At 40.4% G+C, this 23128-nt stretch overlaps 1 protein-coding gene across 2 annotated transcripts in view; it reads left to right on the top strand.

Moving 5' to 3' along the window:
- Positions 1-23128, top strand: part of LOC146829242 (protein FAM162A-like) — a 117146-nt gene that overhangs the window by 70829 nt on the left and 23189 nt on the right. For both annotated transcript variants that reach the window (XM_085607872.1, XM_085607873.1), the window contains exon 2: positions 19663-19768. In XM_085607872.1, coding sequence (XP_085463998.1) covers positions 19663-19768 — 106 coding nt within the window. The remainder of the gene's footprint in view (positions 1-19662; positions 19769-23128) is intronic.

Here is a 23128-nt window from a genome sequence, read left to right as displayed (position 1 = left end):
TTCGAGGCACCACAGAAAAACAGGTATTCAGGGGTGGAGAGTCACAGTGCATTGGCGCTCAGTTCTTAAAATCTACTAAGAATACTGTATAAGTCGCCTAACACATCATAGAAATTGTGCTATTCAACATGTCGGCCGACAACATGAAAGACTGGGAGGCTGCAGCAGTGATGATGTTTTCAGACAGCCTTCCGTTACGTGCTAACATTCGGGGGAGGCTTAACACAGATGGCAATACAAGTAACAGTACCCTCAAAGAGAAATTAAAAATCTTGGAGAAAAAACTCAAAAACGAACAAAGCAAATGGTGGGAATCTAAGTCTCTACAAGCATACATTGATGTTAATCGTATCCCAAGGGGTTTGCGGATTTTAACGGCCCCAAGTTACGAAAATCCTAACCCGGACCTCATGAGAGAATGGACTGAAAGCAATTTGGAATCGTCTAGACGCCCAATATTGATTCTAATCAAATATGCAGATATTGACAGAGCTCAATTACTTAAAGAAATAGCTGCAATTCATGAAGAACTAGATACAATGGGTGAGACGGAAGAAAAAAACAAATTAAAAAACGAAATGAATGTTAGACTCAAAAAAGAGGAGACAGTAGTTAGAGAAAGAAAAGCTTTCAAATTCCAGCGGGACCGCAACGATTATGAGCTTGGTCAAATATTCACCTTCTCGAAGAAATACGATGCCCTTCGTGGACCAGTGTCTAAAGCATATACCAAGCCCAAGGTGCCTAGGAACAAAGACCAGACCGACTCAACAATGTCGGATATTAGCTCAGCGGGGGATAACGAATCGGACTCTGAGCTCCGAGGCGCGGAAATGCAAAGTATGTTGGCCAAACCCTCTCCGGGGGAAGAAATTGTTTTTTTGTGTCACGAGAGAATGCAATCTCTCAGACCCCGAACACAAAGAAACTACAACGAAAACATGCCAACTATAAACGCAGGCAGCGGCGCGAGGAAGAGGGACTTCTTATCAAAACAGAAAGAAGGGCAGGGGACAATGGTCAGCCAAGAAACAGTAATATGCAATGACTCTAATTGTACTATTGTGAACCAGACCCCTATGAAGCTCACAAACGATGAACAAAATATCCTCAAATTGGGCCTAACATATGCACCTCAAACCGATCTGGATTACGCATCGACCAGAGTAGATATATACAAAGCGGTCAGGAAGCTCAAGTTGCGTAAATTTCACCTCCTTAAAGACAACAAAAAAATACCATCTCACAACCCAGATCGTTTGGATGTAACTTTGGCATCATGTTCGGGAATTCTTAATGACATCCTTGAATTATGGGAAACTGAAGGAACTGGTTATATAGTCAGTTCAAATTAGGAGGAATCAATAACATTTCCCATCAAGCAAATAGCACCGAAAACTACGTTTAAGGCACCATCCACTTTCAGTCCTTTGATGCCCCATGACGCCATTGACATCTTCCATGAGAACGTCACTTTACAACTAAAAAGTCTTCAGAGACGAATTGTCAGAGAAAAACGGCAATATGGCAAGCTAACACAACAGTATGAAGCTCTGGTGACGAAATTAAGCACAGAAAAAAACATTATTATTCGAGGAAGTGACAAGGGTGGTAACATTGTTCTGTTGACAAGAGTCGATTATGACAAAGAGGCTTATCTTCAGCTCAATGACAGACAATGCTACGAACGTATTAACGTGACAACTTTAAAATCAACACAACAAGAATTTTATCATAAACTGGCCAGGTGGAGAAGCAAGCAAATGATATCTGAGGATGAACTTAAATTTCTCAAAAATGACAACCCAGTAACTCCCTTGATTTATTTCATACCGAAAGTCCACAAAGACATGGAAAAACCTCCCGGCAGACCTAATATTTCTGCGAGGGGGGGTTTATTGGAAAAAACATCAGTGTATATTGACTATTTTTTGCAGAGTCACGTGAAAACCCTAGAGTCTTACATACAGGACACAGGTGATTTTTTGCTTAAAATACAACAGATCAGATCTTGTGGATGGACAATGATTGGTTGCTTGCACTTGATGTGACAGCACTTTATACAAGCATTGTACATACAGATGGTATATCGGCAGTCAAGTACTATTTATCACGCAGATCAGAACAATATCAGGATCACAATGTCATGTTGTTACAAATGCTTGAATTTTGTCTATGCAACAACATTTTTATGTACAATAGTCTTCTTTATCGCCAACTACAGGGCGTGGCTATGGGGGCCAGTTTCTCTCCAAGCTACGCCTGTTTACACATGGGCGCTTGGGAGGAACTGGTTCTCAAAGTCCAATATGAGACTATTTTCAGAACCAATGTGATTGCCTGGTACCGTTACATTGATGACTTGTTTGTGGTCTGGAGGGGTGGTAAAAAACAGGCGGAGGAATTAATCTCCATGATCAATAAAAATCAATTTACCTCAAATTTACAGTAACAATGAGTCAGTCCAATATTACTTTTTTGGACACTGAGGTATTCATTAGTGACAACAAGATTCAAACAAGATTGTTCAGAAAGAGTACTGCAGGGAACACCATCCTCCATACGGGTAGTGCGCACCCTGCACATTTGATAAACAGTATCCCTTATGGGGAGATGCTCCGGTTAAGGAGAGTGTGCAGCAGTGAACAAGATCTCAAGTCAGCTCAGCAAGCGAGTAGGATTCGGTTTTTGGAAAGGGGTTACAGTGCACAGGTTATTAACAGTGCTATAATGAAATCTATGAAAGTTAGTAGACAGGAACTCCTCGATACTTACAAACCTTCAGACCAATTGGCAACAACAAAGACACGCGAACAGTCACCCTTGCTAGCCAGTCTATTCAGAATCATTACAGGATACAACAGGCAACACACAGAATTGTATAAAATTATTAATCGTAAATGGCCTACAATTCTGAGTGATCCTGTCATTGGCCCTACTCTTCCTCAAAGAGCCTCCATTACTTACAGCAGGGCCCCATCTATGAAGGACCGTCTGGTCAATACTAGCCCAGAAATTATTGAAAGAACAACATGGCTACAGACCAAGAGTGGATTCTTTAAATGTAAAACATGCAAATCCTGTATCCATGGTTTGAACATGAAAACATTTAAAGATGGTTTCAGTGATAAGGAACACCGTATTGACAAGGTTTTGACATGCAAAACTGAGTTTGCTATTTATGTACTTTAATGCCCATGCCAACTAAGATATGTTGGCAGTACAAAACATGCTGTCCATAAGCGTATTCTACAACACCTTCGGGCAATAGCAAACCAAGATAACACCTATCCTGTAGCCAGGCATTTTAAAGAATGCCACCACAGTGACAATAAGGGCCTGAAATTCTATGTCATGGATGCTGTAATCGCGAGCAGGCGTGGAGGTGACAGAGAACACAAACTTCGCAAACTTGAAACAAGGTACATTTTACAGCTTGATTCAAAACACCCAGGGGGGTTGAATATTACAGAGGACCTTTATACCTGCCTACCCTAACATCAATAAGATTATGGTTGGTATCTATCTATATACGGTATACGTTTTTATCCTAGTAGGTAGAACCTATGAGTGGTTCTTTACCTTTTAGATAATTATTTGTTGTTTTAAAATTTTTCCATCATTTAAGAGAGTGACAATGGCATTGCTATTCCCCCCCCCAGTCAGTGGACATATGTCAGATGAGGTGTTGGGTTCTATTTTCTTCCCATATGTTCATTATAATCCAGCTGCTATCAATGTAAGACTACTTCATTCCAATGCAGAATTGAGTGAGGTCAAAGCGCGATCCATTGAGGCGCCACACCCACACGACAGTTCGAGCACTCGTCTGCGAGGTCCGGAGGTGAACTTCCATGCCCCTCCCCTAGTTTAAACCTGTGTTACACCCAGTTCAAGTGACATATTATCTATTAGAACCCATGGGGTACACAAATTGTTTCGTATTTGATCAGTTCAGTTCCTTGCTGATCCTACATCAGTTTCTGCTGACGAAGTGTGATACCACATACTGTACTATGTGCCATAATTGCCGAAAGATCTGTACAATGTACAGTATATAATCTCTGAAAATGTCAATAAAAATATGTTACAAAAAGTGAGGTTATCCACCAATTAGCATTTTGCTCATGGTTTTAGGTCCTTTAGGTTCTAAATATACTGGGGGCCATTCGGTACGATGAAACAAATGATATGTCCACAACTACAATGTGGACATTAGATGCCATTTAATCAGTATCCTTTAGGCCGTTTGAATTAGTGCCATATTTTGCCTTTGGATAAACTAAACTGGACTCAGTTTACTTTATGATAAGAAAAACTTCCCCATTGTTTGATCATCAGATATTTATTCAAACATGAATAAGATTAGATTATTCACATTTGGTTTTATGGTTTTTTATTTATTTATAGGGTGTAGCACTTTCAATTTTTTTTTTTTGCATATTTGCACAATTTAATCGAATGACTTTGAGAATGATTTAATTATTTGTAAAGGTAGATTTGACAATAGCGATTCACGCAACAGGGGATTTATCCCACAACTCGCCTTGTCTGTACAGAAAGCATTCTTAGTTGCGCAGTATATATTTTATCTCAATGTTAATGCACACATTTGGGCAACATGCAAGGTGGCAAGATCAATTTACATGCTAAGTTTACATCAAGGAAGGTGTGTTTTTATTGAAAAATACCCATAAATTCGGTGGTTTATATATTGGTTTTGTTCATTGAGGATTTTCACCTTAGTTGATTAACCAAGTCGTGCAGCAATTTTACTCTGAAGAGGTTTTCTCTTCATATTGGATTTACCCATTCATGCTGATCGAATTTACAATGAATTAATATTCATAGCGCCATTTTTTGCACATAAGCGGAATTTGCACATGTTCCATCATGTTTTGCCATATGATGCACATACATCAGATTTATGTAAACAATATATGATTATATGATATATTTTATATTGTAGGTTTTTAATTTATTTACAATTTAATTACCTTTACTGATGTGTTATAACTATAATTGCTTGTACAGACCAACTTTTAAGTCTTTCATTTATTTCCTTTAATGCAGTCACATGATCGGTTGTTTGTATGCACAGTCACTTTAAAAGCCATGATTTTATTGGTTCATGTTGTCATGTGATCAAGGCTCGGAGGAGCCGAAACGTTATGGCGGCAAAACTGCACAGAATAAAATAATTCAGCACTCATCTATGGTCCGTGTCCGTGTATGCTGTGACGGTGGTGGAGTCACATTTGCGGGTGTTCTACGGAATACTTTATATATATATATATATATATATATATATATATATATATATATACAATGGAAAAAAATAACTTACAGGGACGGTATAGTTAGGAAATTGAATTTTATAAAACCTTAGAAATTCACTGAAAAAAACAAAGGTAACCGGTAGCTGATAGTTAGGCTGGCATTTCACTCATAGAAAACCAGAGAAATTCAGCAGTTATAGTTAGCTACCTAACTATAACTCACAGCCCCGCAAAGCACTGCTTATGACCTCACATGTTACATCATTCATGACATGGTCAGTTACATCACTGATGACATCACTGATCTCACTGACCATGGCTTTGATGTTCAGGGTTCACACCTAGTGAATCTATCAGAAAGAATATAGGGATTTTTTGAAGTTACATGTTAAAATACACTCAGTCAACTTTCCATAATCCAACTTTAGATGGGATTTAAAGTAAAGGAGTGTTGAATTGTAAAGTCAGCTTTCCCATAGTTTTGTGTATTTTCTAAACTGTTCAGGCTTTGTCAAATGCAAAGTTTATGAAGTACTTTAAAAAAAAAATAGATGCCTCAGTTAAGAGCCCTCCCTTCCACGCCTCTTACTTGAGGTGGTAGATGTCCAGTATGGGTGGGGGGTAAACTCCGTTCCGTCGGCGGAGTTCACAGGGTTGTTGTCACTCCACACTACTGCTGGCAGGGCGGAGTATAGTCTATATTGACTATTTCTTGCAAGTCTATGTCAAATCGTTGGACTCATTTGTACAGGATACAGGTGACTTCTTATTGAAGATCCAGCAGATTACCTGGGTGGAGGGGTATTGGATGATTGCACTCGATGTGGTTTCTCTTTATACGAGTATTAGGCACACTGATGGCTTAGCAGCAATCCAGCATTATCTATCTCGTAGATCGGTACAACTTAAAGACCACAGTGATATGTTAATCCAAATGCTAAGTCACTGCCTACAGAATAACATCTTTATGTACAATAACCTGCTTTATCGACAACTGCAAGGTGTAGCTATGGGGGCCAGTTTCTCTCCAAGCTATGCCTGTCTGCATATGGGCGCTTGGGAGGAACTGGTCCTCAAAGTGAAACACAAGAGAACCTTTGAAGATAATGTGATAACTTGGTTACGCTTTATTGATGATTTATTTGTTGTGTGGCGAGGTACTAAAGAACAGGCAGAGGCTTTTGTAACTGAGATCAACAACAATGAACTCAATTTAAACTTCACAGCTAGCATGAGCCAATCGTCTGTTACCTTTCTAGATACAGAGATTTACATCGCCAATAACGTGATTGAATCGAGATTATTCAGGAAAAGCACTGCAGGGAATACGATCCTTCACGCAGGTAGTGCTCACCCAGCGCACCTCATAGCCAGTATCCCCCTATGGGGAAATGCTGCGGATTAGACGGGTATGCAGCAATGAATACGAATTAAGGATTGCCCAACAGGCCAGCAAAAACAGATTTTTAGAACGGGGTTACTCTGAACATACCATTGATTCATCAATAAGCAGGTCCATGAAAGTAAACAGACAGGAATTACTCAATGCGTACAAGCAGGCTGATCTTTCTAACAAAATCATTGAATCAGCTAATCTAGTTTCAATTGAGTCCCCCGACAACTCATTTAGAATAATCACTGGATATAGTAAACAGCACAGCGAGCTATATAAAATCATCAATAGCAACTGGCCTATTGTCCTGAGCGATCCAGTGATTGGCCCTAGTCTACCACGTAAAGCATCTCTTACTTTTAGTGAGGCCCCATCGATGAGAGACAGACTAGTTGATACCAACCCGGAGATTATTGAAAAAACCACATGGTTACAAACCAACCATGGTTTTTTCAAATGTAAAACGTGCAAATCCTGTACCCATGGTATTAACATGAAGGAATATAGGGATGCTTTTAGTGACAAAAAGCATCAAATTAGCAAGGTTCTTACTTGCAAGACTGAATTTGCGATATACGTTTTACTATGTCCCTGTGGGCTGCAATATGTGGGCAGTACGAAACATGCAGTTCACAAACGCATATTGCAACATCTCCGGGCAATAGCAAATCAGGACAAAACATACCCCGTCGCCAGGCACTTTAAAGAATATCACAATAGCGACAATCGGAGTCTCAAGTATTATGTCATTGATGCGGTCAATGCCAGCAGAAGAGGGGGTGACCGTGAGTCCAAGTTACGTAAATTGGAAACCAGATACATATTACAACTTGACACCAAGCACCCAGGAGGCCTTAACATCACAGAGGATTTACATACATGTTTACTTTAACTCAGAGGTCGTTTTTTCAATTTTGATAGTAGATCCCCTTGGGGATCTTTTAACTTTCTTAAATATTTATTGTTTTAATTTTTATTCAATAAATTTTAATTAAGTATATCTACAGAGAATATTTTTTCCATTTATATATATATTTTTTATGTGTGTTTTTACCAACTATACACATGTGCGTTTGTCCATTCCTTTGACATCTGCTTCTTTTATGCCACCTACAGCATTAACTACACTGAGTCCAGAATTTGGGCCATATATATATATTTATATATTTTTTACATGTATACATCACTTCTACCTAAGCATCCCGCATGACTATTAGCTTCGACTCCTACAATGATACTACTGGTTTCGTCGTGCTATTGAATATATGCTGAATAACATTGTTTTTATATTTCCAATACCTACCTGTACAAACCAGAGATGAATTTGAACTGTCTCAGAATTGCTGGATTAGTCAGTCCCCCTTTCCACTTATGAGATCAAGTTCTCACGAAACTCTCACATACTTTTTCACGTAAATTAAGGGTTCTATCTAACTACAAACCAAGTTAAAATATAAGAGGAAAGGCATCATGATTACGGTATTACAATACCTAACATACAGTCGTAGGGAGTGGATATACCATTTAATATCTTATGGGTGATATTACTTAGTGCAACTTACAATTTATTTACACGTGTGAGGACAATTAGTATGTGAACGATGTGTATTGTGACACAAAAACAACTTGGGATTTAACCCATAAACACACTGTTTTAACGGAATAGACATGATTTATATTTGGATTTAACCAATTAATACATACCCTAGCTGTCAATAGATTAATACGTGACATCAACTACTTCTCACAAGGAACAGTCTGTTCTATTTTTACGGGTATTTCAATTTGCACTATTTGCCAATTTGTACAATTGTTTTTTAATTATTTATTAACAATAATTTGAATTTTAAACAATTGTATCTGTAATCATTGTATGCTATTTATTTCCGTTTTTAAATCATAATGTGAAATATTTATGAGTGCACTGTTTACATACTGTCACTTTGACTGTGTATTTCTTCTACCTCCATTCCCGTAAACCTCCCACATGCTTGAACTTTGAACCCTTACCAATCAGCACCGTTACTTTAAATCATGTGGTCTAACTCAGTCACATTGTCATGTGATCAAGGCTCGGACGAGCCGAAACGTTATGGCGACATACTGCACTGAATAAAATTTCTGCACGAATTACCTGGTCCGTGCCCGTATTTCCTTTGAAGCTGTTCTACGGAATCTGGTGATATATATACAATGGAAAAAAATAACTTACAGGGACGGTATAGTTAGGAAATTGAATTTTATAAAACCTTAGAAATTCACTGAAAAAAACAAAGGTAACCGGTAGCTGATAGTTAGGCTGGCATTTCACTCATAGAAAACCAGAGAAATTCAGCAGTTATAGTTAGCTAACCTAACTATAACTCACAGCCCCGCAAAGCACTGCTTATGACCTCACATGTTACATCATTCATGACATGGTCAGTTACATCACTGATGACATCACTGATCTCACTGACCATGGCTTTGATGTTCAGGGTTCACACCTAGTGAATCTATCAGAAAGAATATAGGGATTTTTTGAAGTTACATGTTAAAATACACTCAGTCAACTTTCCATAATCCAACTTTAGATGGGATTTAAAGTAAAGGAGTGTTGAATTGTAAAGTCAGCTTTCCCATAGTTTTGTGTATTTTCTAAACTGTTCAGGGTTTGTCAAATGCAAAGTTTATGAAGTACTTTAAAAAAAAAATAGATGGCCTCAGTTAAGAGCCCTCCCTTCCACGCCTCTTACTTGAGGTGGTAGATGTCCAGTATGGGTGGGGGGTAAACTCCGTTCCGTCGGCGGAGTTCACAGGGTTGTTGTCACTCCACACTACTGCTGGCAGGGCGGAGTATAGCAAAAACGTTGCCTACTCCATATAGTGGAGTTTATCTACACCTACCACTACTAACTGCTGTAGAGCTGCGGTCTTGGAGGAACACGGGAACCATGCTGATGCTTCGTCTTTTCCTGCCATCTATTGGAGAGGGATAGACCCTCTTCCGTTATGATGCAGATGTACTACTAGATTCCATTGCTCCTTCTTGGCCCTCTATGGAATTACTGGACCAACAGCATCAGAGATGAAGGACTATTGTGAATTCCCGAGGGCAGCTGTCAACTTCAAATCAAGTTGTTTGCCATCTTATGTACATGATTGTGGTGTAATTGAATTTGAGGCAAACCGCCTGCCCCGGCTGCTTTCATGCGCTGTCAAGGCACACTGTGAATCCTATTACGCTGTGAATCCTATTATTGACTAGTCTGGCAACCACACTTCATCGCCTGTCTTCTCGATTGAACGATGATTAGGTTACGCCTACACAGTGTCATCATTGGTTTTGCCCAACACGTACTTTTCTTTTCCAGGGGGGAGGGACAGGAAACACCCTGTCAAGCAGGAGGAGGTTGTATAGTTTCATGTAAAAATAAAAGACGGGCTGCGCGCAGCGGGGTGATGTGATCTGCTCTGCTCTGTGTGATGAGATAGACAGGCATGGCAGCGCAGGCAAAGCAGCCTGTCTGGCTGCTGCCTATTAGGATCAGTCAAATGTCAGCGTAGACACAGAAGAAATTGATGTGTTATTGCAGCACACATGACTGACACATGAGGAAATTGGAGACTGGTAAGTGTGCACTGCTCAGACAGTTATCTGGTTTTGTGTTTGTCGACTCTTGTTGACACCAAGTTGCAGTAAAAATTCACCTGGTTCCAGTATGCAGAATGTTGCCTGCTTACTGTATCCAGGCACCCACCTGCTGAGGTACCCAAGGAGACAGCAGTGCTGTGACAGTTGTTGCATTCCTTGAGAGAGGACGTGCCATTATCACCCAGAAGTCAAATGCCATTTGCTTTCCAGGTTATTTTGTTGGGTTAGGATTCACGAGGAACAGTTGGGCCATCATGTTTTCTTCAGGGATGGGCGAGTGCAGCAACTCTGCCCGCTGGCGGAACTCAGGGGAAATCAACAGAGTTTTTATGCAACTCCGCGAAATTCCCCATAGTGCATCTCCATTAGCTCTGCCCAATCTTAATGTTCAGCCTCCACACTAAATATGTTTTTGTTATAGGATGCCCTTCCTGGACATTCAGCATCTGTAAATCATCACAGCTGAAAGGCTCAAAGGGATAAACATTACCTCAAGTAAAGTTAGAAAACTTAATCTGCTTGGGTATGGAGTTTCCTAATTTCACCCAACCTAATAAGTGATGTTTTAATTTAATTTGGCATTAGTTTAAAACTACTTTACAGAGGGCTTAGAGCAGCAAATAACAAGGGGGTGCCATTGTTAACAAATGTGTAAAACACAATGTTGTTCAAGTAACAATGGTTAGACCTTAATAGAACTTCAAAGACCACTATGCAAGGTGATTTTAGGATCTTACACTAAGATCCTTAGGTAATTAGTGCAAATGTGTGCATTGCAATCACATTGGACCAGCTTTATTGGCCAAAACATGATAAGTTATAAATTCCATCGAAAATCTCCTGCCACTTTTTCTGTGCATGTACCTAGCTCTCATTCTACTCATTGAGGATTTGTTTTACTTACTCCTTCTCTCCTCCAATCCTCATCTCTGCGCTCACTGCCTCTCTCACCCTTCTATCCCACAACGCATTTCTGGTTGCTGCTGCATCTGCCTATCTTCCTCTTCCAGTCTCTACTGTTCTCTATTCTGTTTTTTTTATTACATTTTCTTTCTTTCTCTCCTCTTCTCTCTGTCTTCTCTCTACTTGTTACTATATTTTATTATCTCAGTAGCCCTATTCTCCATAGACCATGTATGGCAACTGAAACCATCTCTTGGCTGTACATTGCCATGAGCAGCCACTGCCAACATTATTTGGCCCCTGTGCTTTTTGCTATACCTGAGTCCTAGAAGCCACAATCCCAGAGGCATTTTGGATCTGGAGAAGTCCCTTTCATCTATGGAACAAAGAAGTTAGTACAATCTGGCCACCATATCCCTGCAGCTTGTTGTACTTTCCTGTTGGATTGGGTGTCAGGCTGCATGGATCAGGTGGATTTTAACCACTTTAGGGCATAGGACGACCTGTTGACATCCACAGCAGTACTTTCACAGCATTGCGGACTTCAACGGGCCATCCATTGTACTGGAAAAGAGAATATTCCTGGTAAAAACACCATTAACATTCTCTTTTCCAAAATCAAAGTAAGAAAGCAAGGTAAATGTTTTGGGTTTGATTTTTTTTTCTTTTTCTGTATCACAGCATAACAAAAGTGAAAGCAGACTATGCTAATGGAATCTATGGGGATCCACAAATGTCCTTTCATACAGCATTCCTACACCTTTTCCAATAACAATAGTATCCCATTTGTATGGCTGGGCCATTGCCCGTGAAAGGAAAGACCTCAAAGTTCAACAAGGAGGCATCATACTTTTACCTTGCAAATTGACCCATTCAGGCAATTTGGGTAGCTGCAGTACTTAGGCTAGAGCTTGGTCTGCACCCAGTTAAACCTGCCATTCCCATGAAATAAGGGCACCTAGGGTTGTCTGGAGTGGTGTACTGAGTACATTTTCTTACCCAGAATGCCCTGAAAGCTCCAAACTTTGGATAAATCACAGACTTTCCTCATTTTTCGATGAAAGAAAATTCCAGAATCTATGAGGATCCATAAAATTCCTACCACACAGCATCCTATACTTCTCCCAATCAAAACAGTACCCCAAATGTTCACCAAGTTTTATGCATTTTGATACATTAATATCATGTGACATCATAACAGCGGTTTATTTGCTATGACCATGAATAAGATAAAACAGGATTTCAGAGGTGTCAGTAGATTTCAAATTTACACTACATTATAGCAGCCCTTTGTGACATTGCAGGCTATATTTGGTAATTTCAAATTTACATTACTGCTAATTAAAATATGCACAGCCTTCTGCAGCAGGCCCAAATTACCTGGTTCCTGCAAGCAAAATAAAGGTCTCTAGAACAAATACATGTTCTCACCAGGCTATATTTCACCACAAGCCAGTGCCCCTAGAAGGTCTGTAGGCTGGCGTCATATTAGTTAAACAGTGGTGACCCTGCCCCAGATAACATGGGCAATCAAAGCACTATGCCATATTGAAATCTGGAGTTGTCCTGATTGCACAGTGCTTCTGAATGGCTCATAGGTTCGGGCAGTGAGAACCACTTATGTATCAGAAATAGGAAAGGTCATGAAAGTTGTTGGCTTAAGAACAACATAACTCAAACTCCTGCACATTTTTGTATTATTTTTACAGAGCAAATTCTTGTTTGACATACCATGTGTGAAACGTGAGAAGGGAATTTTACTAATGTCTATTGCATTATTGGCCTCTAAGCTATGACTGTAAACTGGTTTTGGTACCACCGTTCACATCAGCTCATCAAACAACACTGCAGCGTCCCTCAGGGGTCCATAAATCCCCTCTATTGTTAAGCATATAACTAACCTCATTATGAAACCTGACTAAATCATTCAACCTCACCTGCTACAGCTATGCAGATGAAACCAAAATCAAATTTTTAATGGATGGCCTGGACGACCTCTCAAATTTAAAACTTGATGGCTGCCTTTGTGATCTGAAAACATGGATGATGAATAACTATCTAAAGCTCAACAAACAAATGATTTAAATGAGATCCCTCCCAAAAAATCAAGAGAAGTCAGAAGCTTAGGGATAACCATGGATTCAAACCCATACTTGATACCACATATTAACATCATGCAGATTGTCTTCTATATAATAAAAACACTTTGCCGCATATTCCTATACCTTGGATAACAATAGATACTGCATGCCACAAGACTTATTCTTGCCTTCATCCAAGAGAACACCTGACTCCAGTCTTTCAGTCTCTCTACTGGCTACCCATAGCTAGAAGGGCAATGTTCAAGGCACATTACATTGTTCACAAATCCTGCTAAGGAAAAGGACTGCCATGCACCACTTATTGTCATACCACCTTACCATAAGAAGCTTACAGGAGGTACTGCTTTCTCAGCATAAGCCGCCAAGCTCTGGAATTCAATACCAACCACAAATCGAAACAGCCAGTATCATTTATACTTCAGAAGATATTTGAAAATATGGCTACTTCCAAGACAGCTACAATGCCCGACATTCCGGCAACAAAACCCGGTGAGGTAGTCACACTGTCAAGCTCAATCTTCAGCTTACAATTCACAGACTGGAAACAACCCACACAGCAAACAACTTTCGTTAGACTGGTGAGTTAAGGAGGGCTGACCTATGGTTTGGCAGGTTATTATATAGTAATGTCATTTCATTGTAAGATTCTGACCCACACTAATACTACTACAAAAGCATTCAGTGAGCAACAGCCAACTGCAACTTACACCTCTTACATTCACATAAGAAATATCTGCTAAGAGGGTTATCCATCGCCAGTACTATGCAGCCAATAAGCCAACCATTACTAAATGAACAGGCATGCAATAAATGAAGAATTCTGTTCCACTCTGCTGGTCAAATTGATGCATTTAATGTAGTCCATTATTAAAGGTCCCAAATAACTGTAACACTTTGGCTGCTTCTATACATCTCAAAATGACACTCAAATATTGGATAATAGCAAGAATATTGTTATGAGATTGCTGGCAACAACACTGCTAACGAGTCCCAAGATGCACTGTCACAAATGGCCCCATGGGCTCAATCTATGCAACACTGAATAAACTGCCTGAAGTTCGAGTTCTGCAAAAGAAATTAAAATGTGATGCTTGAAAGTTGAGTTCACTCCAAACACTATATTAGCAACTGGCAAATTATAATTCCTTTGTCATACATACTCTTTGAGGCATCTGTTTCTTAAAAGGATGTTAGACACTCAAATAACCCAATGCATTTTGGGTCAAGAAGACCCTTCATCAGGGGTAACTAAAATAAAAAGATACACAAGTCATTTGATTCTGCACGGTCGGGGGACCCAGTGAACCCCACAACTGGAATTTATTGAAACTCTGTGTAGAAGTGACACAGTACCACAAAATTGCCATGCTTGAGTTCAGAGGGGGAATGGGCATTAAAAATACCTTTAATATAATAGGAGATAATACGAACATTCACAAGCAAACATTTCAGAAACTTGGCATTTCATTGTATTAGAATATCTCCTTAGCATTCTAGTAGAAAATGTAGATGAAAATATTGAACTCAGTTTGATGTACTACAATTATGCCTTTACCTCTCCGTAGATTTATTTTTCCCTTTGTTCCATTGTGACATCTGGGATGGACCATGTTTAAGAAGAGTCCCTGGTGAAACAGGTATTCCGTTTAGGTCATGCCTGGAGACAGATTTAGCTGTCTGGACAACCTTGTGTAATCAAAAAAGCAAATAAATAAAAATTGCATAGTATACACATACATATGTGGTTTTGGGTCAGACCTCCTCATCGAGTGGTCTGTACTACTCTCATTTATATGTTGCTTCTACCTACCATACCATACAGCCCGCTTGAGATGATGGGTCTCTTGCACTGTGAGTGACACCATTTTGCTCTTTCATATGTGCACATCCACTTCCGTACCTGAGTCAGTTGCCCAATACGTTATTATTTTTAAAAGGTATTGTCACATTTTATTATTATTTTTTTATTTCTACAAACTTTTGTATTTTTCCCTAGATTTTACTACTCAGTCGGGGCAGAGATTTCGGTTTGTTAAAGTGCAGGGAAAATTAAATGATTCTATTTAAGTTGAAGAAATTATAAAAAAATATTTGTATTCTTAATATGTATTTAAATTAATTGTATATGTTCAGTTTAAATCTGGAACAAAAGAAAAACATGCTAACACTGTTAACATTATGTTGAATGTATTTCTTAATTCATTTAAATATGTTAAATTAAATTCAAATTATGTTTCTAAACATTAATTTAAATAATGAATTGACACTTAAAGAAAACATTTATTGTTTTGATTATGCTTTAATAGGTATTACAAATGCTGCACAGAAGTAATTTAAAGTAATGTAATTACATTTCATAAAAGATTACATTGATGTTTAAATTAAAAAAGGTTGTTAAAATATGTTCTAATTAAATATTATGGGGCCGATTCCGATCCGTTAAAAAAATTTACTGTTCGACTCGTATCCGTATTTTTTTACGTACGAATTGTACAAGTCCCATACAAATGGCGAAGTACGATTTAAACATGAAAAATACATACGAATGACCTCGGGAAAAGTCTACGAGACGTCCCTGGACAGTTTTACGTACGAGTCGTAAAACTGAAGTCCGAGCGCACAAGTCCGATCCGAACCGGCATCCCGAATACACAAGCGTATGGAAAACGTCCCGTACGGAGCAAACATTGCACGACCCCTACCCCGGGTACACTTGTGCCCGGGGTACGAGTCGTACGGCCCCCCCAGCCTCCCAACCCTCCCGCGTACGTCCGTGCTGTACCCCCAGCCCCCGTATGTACGCGCCGTACCCCCACCCCCATATGTACACGCCGTACCCCTAGCCCCCTGTATGTACACGCCGTACCCCAACACCCGTATGTACGCACCGTACCCCCAGTGCGCAGCGCTGGGGGTACGGCACGTACATACGGGGGTGGGGGTACGGCGTGTACATACGGGGGTGGGGGTATGGCGTGTACATACGGGGGTGGGGGTACGGCGCGTACATACGGGGGTGGGGGTACAGCGCGTACATACGGGGTGGGGGTACGGCGCATACATACAGGGGTGGGGGTACGGCGCATACATACCGGGGGGCTGGGCGTACGGCACGTACATACGGGGGTGGGGGTATGGCACGTACATACGGGTGGCTGGGGGTACGGCGTGTACATACGGGGTGGGGGTACGGCGCATACATACGGGGTGGGGGTACGGTGCGTGCATACTGGGATGGGGTACGGCACGTACATACGGGGGCTGGGGGTACGGCGCATACATACGGGTGGCCTGGGGGTACGTCACGTACATACGGGGGTGGGGGTACAGCGCGTACATACGGGGGGGTACGCGCATACCGGGCCCCCTTTTCCTCGTGCATCGCGGCGTACTTAGATTTTCTGGCACTTTTTGGCTCCCGTAAAAATATAGCCGTGCGGAATGCTGTGGGTACGAATCGTACTTGCTGGTCCGTAAAATGCTGCCTGTCTCCGTGCGGACGTCGCGTACGATCTGTCCAGGATCGGAATCGTATGTATTTTTTAGCCGCACGGTGTTTTTTACGTATCGTATCGAAATGGTATTTCTGTACGAATCGTACTTTCTGGTTTGTACGGTGGAATTCCCGGGTACGAGTCGTACGGAGAAATTGCTCCGTACAACCATTTGTACCCGGGTTTTACAGGATCGGAATCGGCACCCCTGTGTGTAATGTTTTCAAATTAAATTAGATTTGTTTATAATTGTATCTATTTAAAAAATTTCAATTTAATTTAAAGTCCCTTTTTTCATATGGATTTTATTTATAGTCCCAACCTCTAATATTATCTATGTGAGGGTATTGTAGTTAATAGTGGCTGGCCACGTGTAATGCTGGACTTACTACTGTGTTTATTTTGTAGTATTACTGAAGTGCAACTTGTGAATAGCATTTTGTAGTATGTTTTGAAGCACTATCATAGTATTACAAAATGTGATATAAAATTCAGTTTGATAATCAGGACCTTCTGTTCAGAATGAAAAGTCTATACTGGTAAAACTGTTGGAAAGAGCAGTGAACTCTGACAAAAAGCATCTGTCTTCTTGCATTGCTTACAATGAGGAATGTTTCTCACAAAAGTAGTAAGAATGGAGGCCAACATAATTGAATGCTAATCAAGACTTATGCATATTTGAGGAGATGCATGAGGTTTTTGTGACATGCTAAATGAATCAGCTAATAAAATGTGCCAATAATCAATCAATCAATCAATCAATCAAGTGACTTGTAAAGCGCAACTTCACACCTGTAAGGGTCTTAAGTACTGTTGTAATTCTTTGAATTCTGCTTTGATGTTCAAAAATTCATTTCTTTCAAAGTTAACTTCAGGATACTTTAAAATGACCACCAGCAGATGTTATCAGCATGTAACAAGATGGGGGCATACACAAAATATTTTTTCATGATGTTAAGTCCGTTGTACTTACCCAGATCACTGAAAAGGGCTCCACTTATCAACCATTCATTAATGACAGTTGTCTCATTGGCAAATTTATTTAGCCTGTCTTAAAGAAATAGGAGAAAACGTGGGGCTTATATATAAGCCCCATGCGCTGCCGAAACAAGACTTTTTTTACATTCCAGCAGCGCAGAGTGCAGATCCATGTCTACAAGAACAAAAAAAGCCACACTGCGTGGCTTTTATTGGCTTCGTAAAAATGGTGTAAGACAACGAAGAGTAAATCGCTCCATTGCCTCACTCTGTGTCGGGGAGGCAATCCATGCACACTGCGGTGGGTGTACATTCACAGATTTACAACATACCGGAAATCTGGGACTGCATAAAAAACATGTGCCTCCCTAGGGATTGCGTAACGAGGAGAAACAACTTTATTTCTCCCTGTGTTTTCCTCTTTCTATGTGTGCTGCATTCTGCAGCACACATAGAAAGAGGAAAACGCCTCCATCAATTGTTTTTGCGCAGAAAGGTGTCTCTTTTTTTCACAAAACCAATAATTACTACAATAAGGACACCCTTGCACCATGGTGCAAGGGTGTTTGTGTTGGTGCACGGCAGGCATTTGTGCACCAGCGCAGTGAAAGTGGACAGTGATACACCGTATCTCATAGATACAGCACATTCCTGCCCTTTTCTTTTGCCGCTTTGAGGCACCGCCCCGTGGCAAAATGGTGTAAATGGGGGCCCAAATAAGCAAAGAAGGTCATGCAAACAGACGGCACTGGCCGGTGTGGTTAAAATTATCTGCATACTCTAAGAAAAAGAAACCGATGCCCTCATTTACAAGAGGCCTGCACCACTGGAGCTTCACTTTTTATGACGATCCGGTGGTGTAGGCCTCTCAATCATATCTATGAGGCAATGCAAAGCCAACGTGCGTGATATGGAGTACATCAGGGCAGCGCAAAGTGTTACCTTACCTTATTCTACGTCAAGAAGGCGTTCCATAGGTGTTGCTGTGGGTGTTTCCATTCATCATCCATGGATTTTGACTCTGTCTCAGATTTACATCACGTAAACCTGGGGCAGCGTCAAAAAGTACGCCTCCCCAGAGCATGTGTAACCTCCTCTTTTTATCCCCAATCTGTTTTTGCAGCACCCAGAGAATGAGGAAAATGCCTCTGGTGATTGCTTTTGTGCAGGAAGGTGCACCTTCCTGCACAAAAACAATCATGGCAACAACACAGCCACCCTTGCACAGACACCCTTGCACCATGGTGCAAGGGGGCCTGCGTTGGCGCTCAGCAGCTTCAATTTGTGAGCAGGTGCTGGCTTAAAGAACAGGAATGCACCGTATCTTGTAAATACAATGAATTCCTGCCCTTTCGAATTGGCGTAAGGCAGCGCTTCAAGAAGCCTACGCCAATTTCTTGTGAGTAAGCCCCCAGGTATTAAATCATCATGTATGGTAAACACATTTCTCTGTTTTTGTATAAAAATGATGATCTCATAATTTGTCAACACAAATTCAAATGCTGCAGACAAAAACGATGCAAGTGTTCCAGCCAAATACTGCAGGTAAATTGAAATAGAACCGATAAAAGGTGTTTGTGCTACCCCCTCCTTCTTGGTGAATCACAAATGTTTGAAGAATAATCTGTTTTTGTTTGCCTTATAAACGTTTTATTGCTAGTGAATGTTAAAAATACATTCTGTCCAATGTTAAATTCATTGTCTGATGTAAGGGCAGAAGGTCACATTTGCATTAACATTACCCTATTTTAAGGTAATGCTGAAAGCATTTCGAATTCCAGACGATTGAAGATAAAACTGAGGAAGAGCACATCTTAAAAACAACTGTTAAAAGATTACAATTGTAGTAGTTCAACAATCATTACTTGTTCTGTTGAAGGTCACACAACATACAGAAATGAAAGAAGGCCAACCACATTTGATAAGAAGATATTACTTTGGGCTGGGCGATTCAAAAAAGAAGAAGATATACCTGAAATGGTTTCGTAAGTACACAAACATTAATATTTTTGATTCTGCTTTGGGCTTGACCTCTATTTCAAACTGTCTTGAAACTAAGACATCTGTTTGATCATTGTGGTTAATTAAATGTAATAAAGGATACTTGTGTTTTCTTCAGTGTAACAGATAAGAAATATAGGGGCATATTCACGAGGAAGTGGCGGTGAGAGGCCTTAGCAGCTTTGGCTTGACGCCTCTCACCGCCACTTCCGAAATGCCAGGCTGCACCCTATCCTCAAGAATGTGGTGCAGCCTGGGTTTCCCCCTGTGGCGGCGCTAAGTCTCAGGACTTAACGCCAACGCAGGCACCCTTGCACCAGAGTGCAAGGGTGTCTACGAGCAGGGAGGTATGTTTATGTACAGGAAGGTGTCCCTTCCTGCACATAAACAAACCTAAAATGCAGTTTAGTAACTTACAAGTGTGCTGCTTCAAAACGGCATTTTTTAAAAGGTTTGTTTATGAAGAGGAAGGTACACCTTCCTGTACATAAACAAACCATGGCATTCTGCTATTTCCATGTGTGCTGCACAAGGCTGCACACATGGAAATAGCAAACACTATTTCCATGTGTGGCGAAGCGAGGAGAAATGCTTAATTTCTCCTCGTTTCGCCACCTTAAGACCAGGATTTTTCTGGTCGTAAGTTCAGCACTGCCACCTATTATCGCCACTAATAGGTGGCAGTGGCGAATTCAATGGGTGTTGCGGTGTTACGCACACCGCAACACCCACTGCATGCCCCCTTTCAAGCTTTAGCGTGGGGCCCTATTCTCAAGGCAGCGTTAAGCTACTTAATGTGGCTTTAAGCCACATGAAGTGGGTTAACGCTGCCTTGAGAATAGGGCGCTGGCCCTATTGCCACGGGAACGTCAAAAAAAGTAACGTTCCTGTGGCGATAGGGGCTTGAGAATATGCCCCGTAGTTCTTAGACGAATTACCGTTACTGTAGAATTACCGGTATTTAACATCTACAATATCTTTCCTGCTTCTATTTTACATAAATATATTTAAATTAGATAGTTTGGAAGCTTGTTTGTCCCTTTGGCTTTGAATTGTAGGTATTTATCCCCAAAGTGTCATTTGTTTCATGCATTCTTTTTACTTCAGATTTGTCGGAAGGTCCAAATTATTATTACATCATAATGTTATCCTATACAGCTGTTTCTATTATAGAAGTTAAGTTATACAGTTAACTTGATTGCAGTTGTGCCAATGAGGTGGGAACTGGTCATTGACCCAATAATTTGTTTGAAGCTAGACCACTAGACTTCGTCTTGCTGTTAGAAGTTTGATTGATTGTGAAAATGTATAACGCACCAACAGCTACTTAAGAAAATAAGTGTCATGGTGCTCATAGGAGGTGGAGGGGTTGAGGGTAGAGGGGTGATTGGTCCTCTAACACTCTAAATGGTATTCGAAACAAAACGCTTTTGATCTATTTTCTGAAGATCCTCAGATTGGTTTGGGACAGCATCTAATCTTTCTTTTCTGAATTTGTTTTTGCCAGAAAGGCAGGCTGCTGTCCAAGTGCATGAGAAGGCTGATAAATGTAAACAAAGAAGCCATGTAGGGTACATGGCTAGGATTGTATATTGTTTTATGGCACAGACACAGTTCCTTGAAGCTGCATCTTTCAATGAGATGGAGCTAGTAAAGTTTAGTAAGCTCTTAAGGGATGGACCATGTTCTTCTTAAACCCCGGATCAACCTTGCTGCAGAATTTTGTAGCATCTGCATGCACTCTTTGTAGGAGGTATTTAGGTAGTCCCACCAACATAGATTTAGAGTAGTCTTGCATGGACAGAATACGAGTTTGCACCAGGTCTTTGTTTGAGGAGAAATGGAGTAAAAAGGGTATTTCTTTTATAGCAGTGTGGGCTTGAGGTATACTGTATATGTAAAAGAAAATATAATTAAATCATATTTTATTTAAAACTAATATATATTTTTAATTTTTAAAAATGCATGTCATGTTCACATTGTTTTTAGAATATTTTAATTCTTTAATGGATAATAAATTCATAAGGGTGTAGTGAATGTGACCGGTCCGAGTATATGTGCACTGCTCTTAGTGCTGTAAGTCTGGAGTTAGATGTTTCTTGGGCTTGAGTTAGAATAGTAACTATGCACCTCCCCTGCCAATGCATGCACTTTCTTTATTGTTTGTTATGTATCTTAAAACTATGCAGTAGATCTTTCTATATTACTTCTTACTTATTTTAAAGTGACATGTATTTGTGTGAATTAATTTATTTTTATGTATTTAACATATTTTTTTTATGTAACTTTAAAAAATAGATATTACTTTAAGAAGATAATGAGTTAGCTCTTTTTTAAATAATGTTAACAATTTTTATTACATGAATATATGTACATATAAATTAATATCACCCATTGGCAGTCGCCTCTCCATAGCTGTATTTGTAGTTAGGATCGTGTTTCCATAGGAACATTTTTTTTTGTTTTCCTAATAACTTTGGTGCTATTTGATAAATTGGGTTAAATTCATATTTTGTTGCTCACCATACCACCCCAGTTTAGACCTCCCCATTTACAAATCAGTCTTGACCCTGTGCCTCATGGGAACTGTCAGTACAGCCCGAATTGCCAAACCAAGTCCTCCCTGGACCGGAAACAAGCATCCTAGGACTGGTTTCGGGGTTTCACCCCGCATCAGCCAGGATAGCTTGAATCCAGTAGCACAGCAAGCCCAGGAATCAGACCCACGTCTGGGCATACTTGGCACACCTAGGGTGGGAAAGCAAAGGACACACAATTCATGGATGGAATGCAGAACAAATCAAAACATTCACCCCCAGTCAAGAGATCTGGGCTAAATTCATCATTCTTTTTATCACCATGCCTCCCCAGTTTAGACCTGGCCTTATGGAAATCAGTCTTGATCCTGTGCCTCATGGGAACAGTCCAGCCCGAACTGCCAAGCCAGTTCCTCCCTGGACCTGAAACAAGCCTCCTAGGACCGGTTTCGGGCTTTCACCCCTCATCTGCCAGGATAGCTTGAATCCAATGGCACAGCAATCCCGGAGCCCACGTCTGGGCATACCTGGTGCACCTAGGCCCAGAAAGCAAAAGACACACAATTGACATTCAAGAGATCAGGGTTTAAAACATCATTCTTTCAAACTGGAATGGCATTGTGAGCTTAAAAACAATGGATTTAGGCCCAAATCTCTGTACTGAGGTGAATGTATGACATTGTTCTGCATTCTGTCCATCAAGTACTCTTTTTGCATTTGATAACCCGAATTGGACGGGTATGCCCAGACGTGGGTCCCGTGCTCTCCATGCCACTGGAGTCAAGCTATCCTGGCTGATTAGGGGTG

The sequence above is a fragment of the Triturus cristatus genome, chromosome 5_2, assembly GCF_964204655.1.
Source record: "Triturus cristatus chromosome 5_2, aTriCri1.1, whole genome shotgun sequence".
NCBI classification, from domain to species: Eukaryota; Metazoa; Chordata; class Amphibia; order Caudata; family Salamandridae; genus Triturus; species Triturus cristatus.
Note: the sequence above shows the minus strand (reverse complement) of the source record. Positions and strands in the feature narration are given on the sequence as shown.